This window comes from Oncorhynchus gorbuscha, linkage group LG11, assembly GCF_021184085.1.
Source record: "Oncorhynchus gorbuscha isolate QuinsamMale2020 ecotype Even-year linkage group LG11, OgorEven_v1.0, whole genome shotgun sequence".
Lineage (NCBI taxonomy): Eukaryota > Metazoa > Chordata > Actinopteri > Salmoniformes > Salmonidae > Oncorhynchus > Oncorhynchus gorbuscha.
The window spans coordinates 25,307,801-25,323,898 of record NC_060183.1 but is presented as its reverse complement, the minus strand read 5'-3'; the positions used below and the strand labels follow the sequence as shown (position 1 = coordinate 25,323,898).

Genomic DNA, 16,098 nt, shown 5'->3' with positions numbered 1-16,098 from the left:
TTTATTTAACCTTTAATTTAAGCACAGAGTTATGCTGAGACCACTGTCTCTTTTGCAGATGAGCCCTGCATTTATTTATTGAAACTTTATTTAACTAGGCAAGTCAGTTAAGAACAAATTCTTATTTACAATGACGGCAAAAGGCCTCCTTCGGGGATAAAAAAAATATATAATAAAAATAAAGGACAAAACACACATCATGACAAAAGAGACAACACTACATAAAGGGAGACCTAAGACAACAAGATAGCAAGGCAGCAACACATGACAACACAGCATGACATCATCATGGTAGCAACACAACATGGCCGTAGCACAACATGGTACAGTAGCAGCACAAAACATGGTACATGCACAGACAACAGCCCAAAGGCAAGGAGGTAGAGACAACAATACATCACGCAAAGCAGCCACAACTGTCAGTAAGAGTGTCCATGATTGAGTCTTTGAATGAAGAGATTGAGATTAAAATTGTCCAGTTTGAGTGTTTGTTGCAGCTTGCTTGAGCACATCAATAAACAACAATGACACTATATATACAGTTGAAGTCGGACATTTACAAACAGTTAGGTTGGAGTCAATAAAACTTGTTTTTTAACCACTCCACAAATTTCTTGTTAACAAACTACAGTTTTGGCAAGTCGGTTAGGACATCTACTTTGTGCATGACAAGTAATTTTTCCAACAATTGTTTACAGACAGATTATTTCACGTATCACAATTCGAGTGGGTCAGAAGTTTACATACACTAAGTTGACTGTGCCTTTAAACAGCTTGGGAAATTATGTCATGGCTTTAGAAGCTTCTGATAGGCTAATTGACATCATTTGAGTCAATTGGAGGTGTACCTGTGGATGTATTTCAATGCCTACCTTCAGACTCTGTGCCTCATTGCTTGACATCATGGGAAAATCAAAAGAAATCTGCCTTGACCTCAGAAAAAAATTGTAGACCTCCACAAGTCTGGCTTATCCTTGGGAGCAATTTCAAATGCCTGAAGGTACCATGTTCATCTGTACAAACAATAGTACGCAAATAAACACCATGGGACCACGCAGCTCTCATATCGCTCAGGAAGGAGACACGTTCTGTCTCCTAGAGATGAACGTACGTTGGTGCCAAAAGTGCAAATCAATCCCAGAACAACAGCAAAGGACCTTGTGAAGATACTGGAGGAAACAGGGACAAAGTATCTATATCCACAGTAAAACAAGTCATATATCGACATAACCTGAAAGGCCACTCAGCAAGGAAGAAGCCACTGCTCCAAAATCACCATAAAAAAGCCAGACTACGTTTACAACTGCACATGGGGACAAAGATTGTACTTTTTGGAGAAATGTCCTCTGGTCTGATGACACAAAAATAGAACTGTTTGGCCATAATTACAATTGTTATGTTTGGAGGAAAAAGTGTGAGGCTTTCAAGCCGAAGAACACCATCCCAACTGTGAAGCACGGGGGTGGCAGCATCATGTTGTGGGGGTGCTTTGCTGCAGGAGGGACTGGTGCACTTCACAAAATAGATGGCATAATGAGGTAGGAAAATTGTGTGGATATATTGAAGCAACATCTCAAGACATCAGTCAAGAAGTTAAAGCTTGTTTGCAAATGGGTCTTCCAAATGGACAATGACCCCAAGCATACTTCCAAAGCTGTGGCAAAATGGCTTAAGGACAACAAAGTGAAGGTATTGGAGTGGCCATCACAAAGCCATGACCTCAATCCCATAGAAAATGTGTGCGCAGAACTGAAAAAGCTTGTGCGAGTAAGGAGGCCAAAAAACCTGACTCCTTTACACCAGACAATAATTATGTTGGTCGCACAGGTTACCACCTTTGTGAAGGGGGAGTATATGGTCCGCCTTCCAGACCCTGGAGATGGTACCAGAAATAATTGTAAGGATAAAAATGTGTGTTTAAGATTCTGCAATCAGAGGAGCCGAAAGCTGCACCAAGAAAGGGTCAAGCAAATCAGTCCCAGTGTTTTTTACATCAATATTGTGCAAGGCGTCTGGCACATTACAAGTAGAAAGTTGTTGGAATGAAAAGAAAGATTCAGCAGAAGTTGACCGGACTTCCATCGAGCCAACTAGAGGCTGGGAAAAGGGCAGGCAGTCAACTGTCTGACCAGGGTCAATTAAACCACAATTTCTTTCAAATTATAAAGCCTGCCGAGATAAAATGCTGATTTAGAAGCACTATTTATCTTATCTTTCTCAGTAATGAGACAACTTGCTTAGTTAGGGAAGGAGAGGAATTTCCACGCTACAGTGCATTAACTGTTTTCCGAAATGTCACCACAAGCTTTCTTTATTGAGGAAGGGCATCTATTTCTCAATTGCCGAAAAAGCAGCCAGTCAGCTACGGAGTCAGCATTTCTTGATTTGTCAGCATAACTAGATCTGAAAGTTCTATAGAGAACCAATAATTTGTTCTATTTCTTACTCTAAGGCGTTTACAGGGACTGTTTTTCTGCCAGCGAGATAAAAATGAATGAGAACAATTCTAGAGCTAATTCAGGGTCAGGCATGCAGCTAATAGAGATGTCAGAGTAACACATATCATGAAGAAAAGCTTGTGGGGAAAAAAATTACAAATCTACAGTGACTTCAGAAAGTATTCACACCTCTTGACTTTTTCCACATTTTGTTGTGTTACAGTCTGAATTTAAATTGATTCAATTTAGTTTTTTTTCGTCATTGACTTATCTACACACACAGAATGTTTTTCAACATTTCTACAAACAAATAAAACATTTGAAGTTGAAATGTCTTGAATCAATTAGTATTCCACACCTTTGTTATGGCAAGCTTAAATAATTAATGAGTAAAAATGTGCTTAACAAATCACATAGTAAGTTGCGTGGACTAAGTCTGTGCAATAATAGTGTTTAACATTCATTTTGAATGACTACCTTATCTCTGTAGCCCACACATACAATTACTGTATCTGTAAGGTCCCTCCGTCAAGCAGTGAATTTCAAACAGATTCAACCACAAAGGCCAGGGAGGTTTACCAATGCCTCACAAAGAAGGGCACCTATTGGTAGATAGGTAAAAATAGAAAAAGCAGACACTGAATATTCCTTTGAGCATGGTGACGTTATTAATGACACTTTGGATGGTGTATCAATATACCCAGACACTACAAAGATAGTGTCCTTCCTTTTGAAAACTTTTACCCCTTTTTCGTGGTATCCATTTGGTAGTTACAGTCTTGTCACATCGCTGCAACTCCCATACGGACTCGTGAGAGGCGAAGGTCAAGAGCCGTGCGTCCTCCGAAAAACAAGTTAGCTAAGCTGCACTGCTTCTTGATGCATGGAAGCCAGTCGCACCAATGTGTCGAAGGAAACACTGTACACCTGGCAACCGTGTCAGCGTGCATTGTGCCCGGCCTGCCACAGGAGTCGCTAGAGCGCGAAGGGACAAGAACCTCCCTGCCGGCCAAACCCTCCCCTAACCCGGACGACACTGGGCCAATTGTGTGCCGCCCCATGGGTCTCCCGGTCGCGGCCGGCTGCGACAGAGCCTGGACTCGATCCAGGATCTCTAGTGGCACAGCTAGCACTGCAGTGCCTTGGACCACTACGCCACTCGGGAGGCCCATGCATTCTTTCTAACTCAGTTGCCGGAGAGGAAGGAAACTGCTCAGGGATTTCAGCATGAGGCCAATGTTGAATTTAAAACATTGTTTAATGGCTGTGATAGGAGAAAACTGAGGATGGATCAACAACATTGTAGTTACTCCACAATACTAACCTAATTGACAGAGTGAAAAGAGGAAAGCCTGTACAGAATAATAATATTAAAACATGCATCCTGTTTACAACAATGTATAATAAATGTGGCAAAGCAATTAACTTTTTGCCCTGAATACAAAGTTGTATTATTACCACTCAGGATATGACAAAGATGCAGACATAGAAGGTGTATAGTATAGTATAGTTCTCAGATAATTGATTATAAATCCTGGGCAGGCAAAGGGCAGGTAGAGGACAGGCAGAGGTTTGTGATCAGGTCAGAGTCAGGCAGGTACAAGATGGTAAGCAGGCTCAGGGTTAGGGCAAGCAGAATGGTCAGAACCGGGAAATAGGAGACAAAGGGCTGTGAGATATAGGTTTAATCCTAGACACATGAAAAGTGGGATGTATGCAGAGGGTACAGGGCAACAGAAGACAAACAGCAGAGGGGCTAAGAATCAAGGAGATGGGGAAAGGGCCGATAAAACGTGGGGAAAGTTTGCGGGACTCTACCCGGAGGGGCAGATCCCGAATGGACAGCCATACCCTCTGCCCGAGACTATAATGGGGAGCCGGGGTCCGGTGGTGTTCTGCCTGTCGTCGATACCTGGGGGTGATCTTGAGAAGAGCCAACCGGGCTCTCTTCCAGGTACGGTGACAGCGGCGGACAAACATCTGGGCCGAGGGTATGTTGACCTCTTGCTCTGGGAAGAGCGGGGGAGCACTCAAAATGCGAGGGGTTGAGCAAGGGAGGAGGATTGGCGTACTCTACCAACACGAGCTGCTGGCTCTAGGTGGGAGGATTGGCGGACACGAGGCAGCGAAGAGCCTGATTGGCTCGCTCCGACTGACTGTTAGACTGGGGATGGAACCCGGAGGACAGGCTGGTCGATTACCCAATCAGCATGCCGAACACCTTCCAGAACTAGGATGAGAACTGAGGACCCCGGTCAGAGACCATGTCCATCGGAAGTCCATGGATCCATGAGCTGTGCCATCTCCTTGGCTAAGGGTAGCTTGGGGGAGAGGAATAAAATGGACGGCTTTGGAAAACCGGTCCACCACGTTAAGGATAACTGTGTTGCCATCAGATGGGGGGAGACCAGTGACAAAGTCCAGGGATATATGTGACCAGGGATGGTGAGGGACAGGAAGTGGTTGAAGGAGGCCTGCAGAGGAGTCTTATTCTGGGCACGCACAGTGCAGGTGGCGATAAAGGCTGAGAAATCAGGAACCAAGATGGGCCACCAAAAACTTTGTCATACAAAGGCCAGGGTCCGACGGGAGCGAGGATGGCAGGCCAGTCGAGAGGAATGAGCCCATTCCAGAACCGAGGAACAGGCAGAGTCCGGGACAAACATCCGGTTAGCCGGGCCCCCTGCACCCCACGGACCTGGTTCTCTAAATCAAATCAAATTTATTTATATAGCCCTTCGTACATCAGCTGATATCTCAAAGTGCTGTACAGAAACCCAGCCTAAAACCCCAAACAGCAAACAATGCAGGTGTAAAAGCACGGTGGCTAGGAAAAACTCCCTAGAAAGGCCAAAACCTAGGAAGAAACCTAGAGAGGAACCGGGCTATGTGGGGTGGCCAGTCCTCTTCTGGCTGTGCCGGGTAGAGATTATAACAGAACATGACCAAGATGTTCAAATGTTCATAAATGACCAGCATGGTCAAATAATAATAAGGCAGAACAGTTGAAACTGGAGCAGCAGCACAGTCAGGTGGACTGGGGACAGCAAGGAGCCATCATGTCAGGTAGTCCTGGGGCACGGTCCTAGGGCTCAGGTCCTCCGAGAGAGAGAAAGAAAGAGAGAATTAGAGAGAGCATATGTGGGGTGGCCAGTCCTCTTCTGGCTGTGCCGGGTGGAGATTATAACAGAACGTGGCCAAGATGTTCAAATGTTCATAAATGACCAGCATGGTTGAATAATAGTAAGGCAGAACAGTTGAAACTGGAGCAGGAGCATGGCCAGGTGGACTGGGGACAGCAAGGAGTCCTCATGTCAGGTAGTCCTGGGACATGGTCCTATACCCTATATGAGTGCAGCTTTGAGACAAGGGGTAGGTAGGAGATTGTGAAGTTGAATCGGGTGAACAGCATGGCCCATCGAGCTTGCCTGGAGTTGAAGAGCTTGGCGGTGCGGAGATATTCCAGGTTCTTGTGATCTGTCCATACTATGAATGGGTGTTCCGCCCCCTCTAACCAGTGCCTCCACTCCTCCAATGCCATCTTCACCACAAGTAGTTCTGGGTTACTCATGTTGTATTCCTTTCCATGGGGTTGAGACGATGGGAGAGGAAAGCGCAGGAATGCAGCTTTTGGTCTTGGGACAGCCCCCACTCTGACGTCTGAGGCATCAATCTCTACCACAAACTGCCGGGACAGATCTGGATGGATTAGGATGGGGATGGTAGTGAATTGGTGCTTGAGGTCCAAGAACGCCTGGTCTGCACCGGGAGACCACGTAAACAGGACCTTGGGAGAGGTGAGCACTGACAGTGGGGAAGCCTGGGTGCTGTAACCCCAGATGAACCGGCGGTAGAAATGGGCAAATCCCAGGAAGCGTTGCATCTGCACTCTGGAGGTGGGTTGCGGCCAATCCACCACCGCTCTCACCTTTTCAGGATCCATCTGTATGTTGCCTGCAGCTATGATGTACCCAAGGAAGGAGATGGTGCAGCGATATAATTATCATTTTACTGCTTTGACGAACCACTGGTTCTCCAGAAGACGCTGGAGGACTTGTCTGACATGGAGGACATGTTCTTGAGCCGAGTGGGAAAACACGAGGTGTCATCAAGGTAGACTAACACGAACCTATTCAATATGTCCCGGGGAACGTCTTTTACCGGGGCCTGGAATACCGAAGGACCGTTGGTCTGCCCAAATGGCATCACCAAGTATTCGTAGTGCCCGCTAGCCATGTTAAAGGCGGTCTTCCATTCATCCCCTTCCCATATCTGTACCAGATGGTAGGCGTTCTGGAGGTCCAAATTGGAGAAGATGGTAGCCCCCTGGAGAGGCTCGAAAGCCGAGGCGAGGAGTGGAAGCGGGTAACGATTTTTAACCGTGAGGTCATTCAGGCCCCGGTGGGGAAGGCAGAAGGTGCCGGCGGGGAGGCAGAAGGACAGATACCCCCTGCAGCCAGTGAGTCCTCAATATACGTCTCCATCGCCTTGGTCTCTAGCCCTGACAGGGAATAAAGCCTCCCCCCGAGGTGGTGTAGTGCCCGGGAGAAGGTCAATGACTTAGTCATAGGGCCGATGCGGAGGAAGCGAGGTGGCATGGGCCTTGCTGAAAACCTCCCGGAGGTTCCTGGTACTCCGTGAGAACGGCGGAGAGGTCCGGGCTTTTTCCAAGCCCGCAGGAAGACATCCCGGGGCAGGAAATGCTCCAGCAATGTGTTGAAGGCATGTCCTGGTGTTCCGCCAAGGTCTGGAATCCTTCCATAAGACCTTGAAGTAACTCCTCGTGTCTTCCAATGGTGGCTCCCTGGGAGGAGACGGCGTTGTGGAGCTGGTCCAAGTCTGCTGCGTCAGTCATGGCCAGTTCATACTATCACGACTCAGGGTATGACCCAGATGCAGACGCAGGAGGTGGATAGTGCAGTTTATTATAAACACGGGGCAGGCAAAGGACAGGTAGAGGACAGGCAGAGGTTCGTGATCAGGTAGGTACAGGACGGCAGGCAGGCTCGAGGTCAGGGCTGGCAGAGGTTCTAGGAAAAACTAGGAAACAGAACTTGAGAAACAGAAAGACGGGAAAGCACGCTGGTAAAACCTGACAAGACAAGATGAACTGGCAACAGACAAACAGAAAACACAGGTATTATTGCACAGGGGATAATGGGGCAGATGGGCGACACCTGGAGGGGGGTGGAGACAAGCACAAAGACTGGTGAAACAGATCAGGGTGTGACATTTATGTTTGGGGCAAATCCAATACAACCTATTACTGAGTACTGAGAACTCCATATTTTCAAGCAAAGTGGTGGCTGCATCATGTTATGGGTAAGCTTGTAATCGTTAAGGACTGGGTAGTTTTTCAGGATAAAAAAGAAACGGAATGGAGCTAAGGACAGGCAAAATCCTAGAGGAATACCTGGTTCAGTCTGCTTTCCACCAGATACTTGGTGACGAATTCACCTTTCAGCAGGGCAATAACCTAAAACACATGGCCAAATCTACACTGGAGTTGCTTACCAAGAAAACAGTGAATATTCATGAGTGGCCGAGTTACAGATTTGAATGAAATCTGCTTGAAAATCTATTTCGAGACCTGAAGATTGTTGTCTAGCAATGATCAACAACCAATTTGTGAGGGCTTGAAGAAGGGGGTAAATGCCATCAACAGATAGTTGTGTATTTTGGCTTATGGACTTATCAAAAACCAAAAGCACATTTTTGGGGGGGGCGATATTTAGAGAACTTGATGACACGAGTTGATTTCACTTATATAGCCAACCTCCCCCTTCTTTCAGTCTGTGACACCTGAAGATGTGGTAATCAGCAATGTCCTTCTCCGGGATCGAACCATTTGTCCAAGTTTCTGTGAGAACCAAAATGTCCGGGCTCATGTCATGCACCCAAATATCATGAAAGTCCATCTTTGACATCAAACTTTGTACGTTGATATGTAACAACCCAACTCTATGCACTTTGAATACAGCAGGGGTATCCATTTTTGTGGTATTTGAAATAACATTATGGGACGAGCTTACCACAGTGGGCTTCCCAATTGGGCTAACAGTAACAGTGGATTTATTTTTTTAAGGTCACGATTGTTACTGGCAATACCCATGGGGACATGATTATCTGTAGAAGTACTATGGTAATGCTGTGAAATAGTGGGAATGGGATGAGTTTCCTGAGCAGGGGTTGGGATGTTTTTGAGTCAATGATTTATAAGAGCCTCCTTATTGTTGGCCAAGATAACTTTTTCCCCTTTCAAATTTGGATGCAAGCCATACCTCAATCAAATTATTTGATCTAATTCTAACTTGCATACACTACTTACAGTACTTACAGTACATTACAGTACAACGGTTTGATTTGTTTGATCGTAGCTAGCTACATAGCTAGCTACATAGCCATCTTTGTATCAAAGATAATTATGTAGTCTAGAGCGATTTTCTAGGTTAGCTAGCCAGCTATTGTCGTTCTTTTAACGCAACGTAACGTAAACAACACTACTAGCTAGCCAGCTAGCCCCCGAATAGCAGCACTGTAGAAACTATTACACTCAACGGAACGACTTGATTAGTGTAGTGTCAACAACGCACCCACTGCCAGCTAGCCTACTTCAGCAGTACTGTATCATTTTAATCATTTTAGTCAATAAGATTCTTGCTACGTAGCTTAACTTTCTGAACATTCGAGACGTGTAGTCCACTTGTCATTCCAATCTCCTTTGCATTAGCGTAGCCTCTTCTGTAGCCTGTTAACTATGTGTCTGTTTATCCCTGTTCTCTCTCACTCTCTGCACAGACCATGGAGTTCAAAATTGCCGATCTCCACAAGGCCACGTTCGTGGCACAGCCAGAAGAGGACTGGCCACCCCACATAATCTGGTGGTCCCAGCCGTGCCCCAGGACCCACGTGGCTCCTTGTTCCCCAGGACTCTGCTGCTCCAGTTTCAACTGTTCTGCCTTAGCCATGCTGGTCAATTGAACATCTTGATCTGTTATAATCGGTCACCCCACAAGGCAGAGGTTTTGGCATCTCAGCCTATGCCTCCCTCCAGTCCCTCGACTTCTTGGCACTAACGGAAACATGGATCACCACAGACAACACTGCTACTCCTACTGCTCTCTCTTCGTCCGCCCACGTGTTCTCGCACACCCCGAGAGCTTCTGGTCAGCGGGGTGGTGGCACCGGGATCCTCATCTCTCCCAAGTGGTCATTCTCTCTTTCTCCCCTTACCCATCTGTCTATCGCCTCCTTTGAATTCCATGCTGTCACAGTTACCAGCCCTTTCAAGCTTAACATCCTTATCATTTATCGCCCTCCAGGTTCCCTCGGAGAGTTCATCAATGAGCTTGATGCCTTGATAAGCTCCTTTCCTGAGGACGGCTCACCTCTCACAGTTCTGGGCGACTTTAACCTCCCCACGTCTACCTTTGACTCATTCCTCTCTGCCTCCTTCTTTCCACTCCTCTCCTCTTTTGACCTCACCCTCTCACCTTCCCCCCTACTCACAAGGCAGGCAATACGCTCGACCTCATCTTTACTAGATGCTGTTCTTCCACTAACCTCATTGCAACTCCCCTCCAAGTCTCCGACCACTACCTTGTATCCTTTTCCCTCTCGCTCTCATCCAACACCTCCCACACTGCCCCTACTCGGATGGTATCGCGCCGTCCCAACCTTCGCTCTCTCTCCCCCGCTACTCTCTCCTCTTCCATCCTATCATCTCTTCCCTCCCTTCTCAAACCTTCTCCAACCTATCTCCTGATTCTGCCTCCTCAACCCTCCTCTCCTCCCTCTCTGCATCCTTTGACTCTCTATGTCCCCTATCCTCCAGGCCGGCTCGGTCCTCCCTCCCGCTCCGTGGCTCGATGACTCATTGCGAGCTCACAGAACAGGGCTCCGGGCAGCCGAGCGGAAATGGAGGAAAACTCGCCTCCCTGCGGACCTGGCATTCTTTCACTCCCTCCTCTCTACATTTTCCTCCTCTGTCTCTGCTGCTAAAGCCACTTTCTACCACGCTAAATTCCAATCATCTGCCTCTAACCCTAGGAAGCTCTTTGCCACCTTCTCCTCCCTCCTGAATCCTCCTCCCCCTCCCCCCCTCCTCCCTCTCTGCAGACGACTTCGTCAACCATTTTGAAAAGAAGGTCGATGACATCCGATCCTCGTTTGCTAAGTCAAACGACACCGCTGGTTCTGTTCACACTGCCCTACCCTGTGCTCTGACCTCTTTCTCCCCTCTCTCTCCAGATGAAATCCCGCGTCTTGTGATGGCCGGCCGCCCAACAACCTGCCCGCTTGACCCTATCCCCTACCCTCTTCTCCAGACCATTTCCGGAGACCTTCTCCCTTACCTCACCTCGCTCATCAACTCATGACTGACCGCTGGCTACGTCCCTTCCGTCTTCAAGAGAGCGAGAGTTGCACCCCTTCTGAAAAAACCTACACTCGATCCCTCCGATGTCAACAATTACAGACCAGTATCCCTTCTTTCTTTTCTCTCCAAAACTCTTGAACGTGCCGTCCTTGGCCAGCTCTCCCGCTATCTCTCTCTGAATGACCTTCTTGATCCAAATCAGTCAGGTTTCAAGACTAGTCATTCAACTGAGACTGCTCTCCTCTGTATCACGGAGGTGCTCCGCACTGCTAAAGCTAACTCTCTCTCCTCTGCTCTCATCCTTCTAGATCTATCGGCTGCCTTCGATACTGTGAACCATCAGATCCTCCTCTCCACCCTCTCCGAGTTGGGCATCTCCGGCGCGGCCCACGCTTGGATTGCGTCCTACCTGACAGGTCACTCCTACCAGGTGGCGTGGCGAGAATCTGTCTCCTCACCACGCGCTCTCACCACTGGTGTCCCCCAGGGCTCTGTTGTAGGCCCTCTCCTATTCTCGCTATACACCAAGTCACTTGGCTCTGTCATAACCTCACATGGTCTCTCCTATCATTGCTATGCAGACGACACACAATTAATCTTCTCCTTTCCCCCTTCTGATGACCAGGTGGCGAATCGCATCTCTGCATGTCTGGCAGACATATCAGTGTGGATGATGGATCACCACCTCAAGCTGAACCTCGGCAAGACGGAGCTGCTCTTCCTCCCGGGGAAGGACTGCCCGTTCCATGATCTCGCCATCACGGTTGACAACTCCATTGTGTCCTCCTCCCAGAGCGCTAAAACCTTGGCGTGATCCTGGACAACACCCTGTCGTTCTCAACCAACATCAAGGCGGTGGCCCGTTCCTGTAGGTTCATGCTCTACAACATCCGCAGAGTACGACCCTGCCTCACACAGGAAGCGGCGCAGGTCCTAATCCAGGCACTTGTCATCTCCCGTCTGGATTACTGCAACTCGCTGTTGGCTGGGCTCCCTGCCTGTGCCATTAAACCCCTTCAACTCATCCAGAACGCCGCAGCCCGTCTGGTGTTCAACCTTCCCAAGTTCTCTCACGTCACCCCGCTCCTCCGTTCTCTCCACTGGCTTCCAGTTGAAGCTCGCATCCGCTACAAGACCATGGTGCTTGCCTACGGAGCTGTGAGGGGAACGGCACCTCAGTACCTCCAGGCTCTGATCAGGCCCTACACCCAAACAAGGGCACTGCGTTCATCCACCTCTGGCCTGCTCGCCTCCCTACCACTGAGGAAGTACAGCTCCCGCTCAGCCCAGTCAAAACTGTTCGCTGCCCTGGCCCCCAATGGTGGAACAAACTCCCTCACGACGCCAGGACAGCGGAGTCAATCACCACCTTCCGGAGACACCTGAAACCCCACCTCTTTAAGGAATACCTAGGATAGGATAAGTAATCCCTCTCACCCCCCCCTTAAGTTTTAGATGCACAATTGTAAAGTGACTGTTCCACTGGATGTCATAAGGTGAATGCACCAATTTGTAAGTCGCTCTGGATAAGAGCGTCTGCTAAATGACTTAAATGTAATGTAAATGTAACCTTGGCGTGATCCTGGACAACACCCTGTCGTTCTCAACCAACATCAAGGCGGTGGCCCGTTCCTGTAGGTTCATGCTCTACAACATCCGCAGAGTACGACCCTGCCTCACACAGGAAGCGGTGCAGGTCCTAATCCAGGCACTTGTCATCTCCCGTCTGGATTACTGCAACTAGCTGTTGGCTGGGCTCCCTGCCTGTGCCATTAAACCCCTTCAACTCATCCAGAACGCCGCAGCCCGTCTGGTGTTCAACCTTCCCAAGTTCTCTCACGTCACCCCGCTCCTCCGTTCTCTCCACTGGCTTCCAGTTGAAGCTCGCATCCGCTACAAGACCATGGTGCTTGCCTACGGAGCTGTGAGGGGAACGGCACCTCAGTACCTCCAGGCTCTGATCAGGCCCTACACCCAAACAAGGGCACTGCGTTCATCCACCTCTGGCCTGCTCGCCTCCCTACCACTGGGGAAGTACAGCTCCCGCTCAGCCCAGTCAAAACTGTTCGCTGCTCTGGCCCCCCAATGGTGGAACAAACTCCCTCACGACGCCAGGACAGCGGAGTCAATCACCACCTTCCGGAGACACCTGAAACCCCACCTCTTTAAGGAATACCTAGGATAGGATAAGTATCCCCCCCCCCTTTAAGATTTAGATGCACTATTGTAAAGTGACTGTTCCACTGGATGTCATAAGGTGAATGCACCAATTTGTAAGTCGCTCTGGATAAGAGCGTCTGCTAAATGACTTAAATGTAAATGTAAATGTACTTTCGTACTGCTTTAATATTGTTGTTCAATAATCCCTTTTTATTTCACACAGGCAGAGGTCCGGACGACTCTGATGCCATTGTATGAGGTGTTTGGTGGAATTCAGGGTCCTGCAGGAAGGTTCATCCGGTCCAGGGTGGAGAGGCTGTCTACATGCTGGATAAAGGCGGGACACAGGATACGAGAGAACACCACTAAGACGACTTCACTGCAGAAGAGGGTGGGTTAACCACAGAGATCCTATTAAATGAACTTCTAATATGCCATTCTATGGGGTTAACATACTTTGAAGTTCATTCAATTTCAAACTCCTACATACTGCATCTATATTTATAATCCCCCTATCTCCTGCTGTAAATATTTTCATACACTTGAAGTTGGAAGTTTACATACACCTTAGCCAAATACATTTAAACTCAGTTTTTCACAATTCCTGACATTTAATCCTAGTAAAAATTCCCTGCAGCAAAGCACCCCCACAACATGATGCTGCCACCCCCGTGCTTCACTGTCACGACTAGTCAAGGTGGGTGGAATCAGGCACAGAGAGCAAATAATGAATAGAGGTTTATTCTCCGGTGAACAACAAACAAGGACAACCCAAAATACAAACACGGTGAAAAATATCCAAAACAGGAAATAACAGACAAACCGGAGAAATAAAACACAAAAACACCGACAGCCGAAACGAAATGACAAAAACAAACAATCCCGCACAAAACAAGGACGGGACAACCTACATTATATACAGATACTAATTAACTAACACACAGGTGAAACCAATTAGACAAAACCAACAGATAACCGAAAAAGGGATCGGTAGTGGCTAATAGGACGGTGACGACGACCGCCGAGCACAGCCTGAACAGGCAGGAGAGCCAACCTCGGCGGAAGTCGTGACAGTACACCCCCCCTGACGCACGGCTCCCGCAGCACGCCGCCACCGTCCTCGAGGACGACCCGGAGGATGAGGTGCTGGGCGATCCGGGTGGAGGCGGTGGAATTCTATCAGGAGAGAAGGGTCCAAAATGTCCCTCACCGGAACCCAGCATCTCTCCTCCGGGCGGTACCCCTCCCAGTCCACGAGGTACTGTAGGCCCCCCACCCGGCGTCTAGAATCCAGAATGCCTCGAACTGTATACGCCGGGGGCCCATCGATGTCCAGAGGGGGCGGAGGGACCTCAGACACCTCACCTTCTTGCAGGGGACCAGCCACCACCGGCCTGAGGAGAGACACATGAAACGAGGGGTTAATATGGTAATACCTAGGAAGTTGTAACCTATAACACACCTTGTTTATTCTCCTCAGGACTTTAAACGGCCCCACACACTGCGGCCCCAGCTTCCGACAGGGCAGACAGAGGGACAGGTTTCGGGTCGAGAGCCAGACCCTGTCCCCCGGTGCAAACACGGGGGTCTCACTGCGGTGCTGGTCAGCGCTCCTCTTCTGCCATTCTCCCGCTAACCGTAATGAGTCCTGAACAGCTTTCCAGGTGTCCTTGGAGCGCTGTACCCATTCCTCCACCGCAGGAGCCTCGGTCTGACTCTGATGCCATGGAGCCAGGACCGGCTGGTAACCTAACACACACTCAAAAGGAGACAAGTTAGTAGAGGAGTGGCGTAAGGAGTTCTGGGCTAGTTCGGCCCACGGAACATACCTTGCCCACTCACCAGGTCGGTCCCGACAGTAGGACCGCAGAAACCTGCCCACATCCTGGTTAACGCGCTCCACCTGCCCATTACTCTCGGGGTGAAAACCTGAGGTTAAGCTAACCGAGACCCCCAGTCTCTCCATAAACACCCTCCACACTCTGGACGTGAATTGGGGACCCCGATCAGAGACGATGTCCTCAGGCACCCCATAGTGCCGGAAGACATGGGTAAACAAAGCCTCAGCAGTCTGCAGGGCCATAGGAAGACCGGGCAACGGAATAAGACGACAGGACTTAGAAAACCGATCCACAACGACCAGGATCGTAGTACTTCCCTGGGACGGGGGAAGGTCGGTAAGAAAATCCACCGATAAATGTGTCCACGGCCGTTGTGGAACGGGGAGGGGTTGTAATTTCCCTCTAGGTAGGTGCCGAGGAGCCTTGCTCTGAGCACACACTGAGCAGGAGGAGACATAAAATCTCACGTCTTTAGACAGTGTGGGCAACCAGTATTTCCCTCTCAGACTCTGCACTGTCCTCTTGATACCAGGATGACTTGAGGGGGGAAGAGTATGAGCCCACCTAATCAGCTTGTCCCGGACCACCCTCGGCACGTACGTGGTCCCTACTGGACAGTTAGGAGGACCCGGCTCTGACCGTGAGGCCCTCTCTATCTCAGCATCTACCTCCCATACCACCGGTGCCACAAGACATGACGGTGGAATGATGGGAGTTGGCTCTACTGACCGTTCCTCTGTATCATAGAGGCGAGACAGTGCATCAGCTTTGGTGTTTTGGGAGCCTGGCCGATATGTGAGGGTAAACTGGAACCTAGTAAAAAACATGGCCCATCTAGCCTGACGTGGATTTAGTCTCTTAGCTTCCCGGATGTACTCGAGATTACGATGGTCAGTCCAGATGAGAAAAGGGTATTTAGCCCCCTCAAGCCAATGTCAAATCAAATCAAATGTTATTTGTCACATACACATGGTTAGCAGATGTTAATGCAAGTGTAGCGAAATGCATGTGCTTCTAGTTCCGACAATGTCTCCACACCTTCAGAGCCTTGACTACAGCTAACAACTCCCGGTCCCCCACATCATAGTTTCGCTCCGCTGGCCTGAGTTTGCTCGAAAAGAAAGCACAGGGGCGGAGTTTGGATGGCACGCCCGAGCGTTGGGACAGCACGGCTCCAACCCCAGCCTCGGACGCATCCACCTCCACTATGAACGCTAAAGAGTGATCCGGATGCGCCAACACGGGCGCATTGGTGAACAGCTCCTTCAGACGACTGAAAGCC

At 49.0% G+C, this 16,098-nt stretch overlaps 1 protein-coding gene across 4 annotated transcripts in view; it reads left to right on the top strand.

Annotated features, from left to right (window-relative positions):
- The window catches only part of LOC124048373 (alpha-1,6-mannosylglycoprotein 6-beta-N-acetylglucosaminyltransferase B-like), a 67,631-nt gene that overhangs the window by 19,816 nt on the left and 31,717 nt on the right, over positions 1-16,098 (top strand). For all 4 annotated transcript variants that reach the window (XM_046369096.1, XM_046369095.1, XM_046369094.1 and 1 more), the window contains one exon: positions 13,199-13,366. In XM_046369096.1, the coding sequence (XP_046225052.1) occupies positions 13,199-13,366 (168 nt within the window). The remainder of the gene's footprint in view (positions 1-13,198; positions 13,367-16,098) is intronic.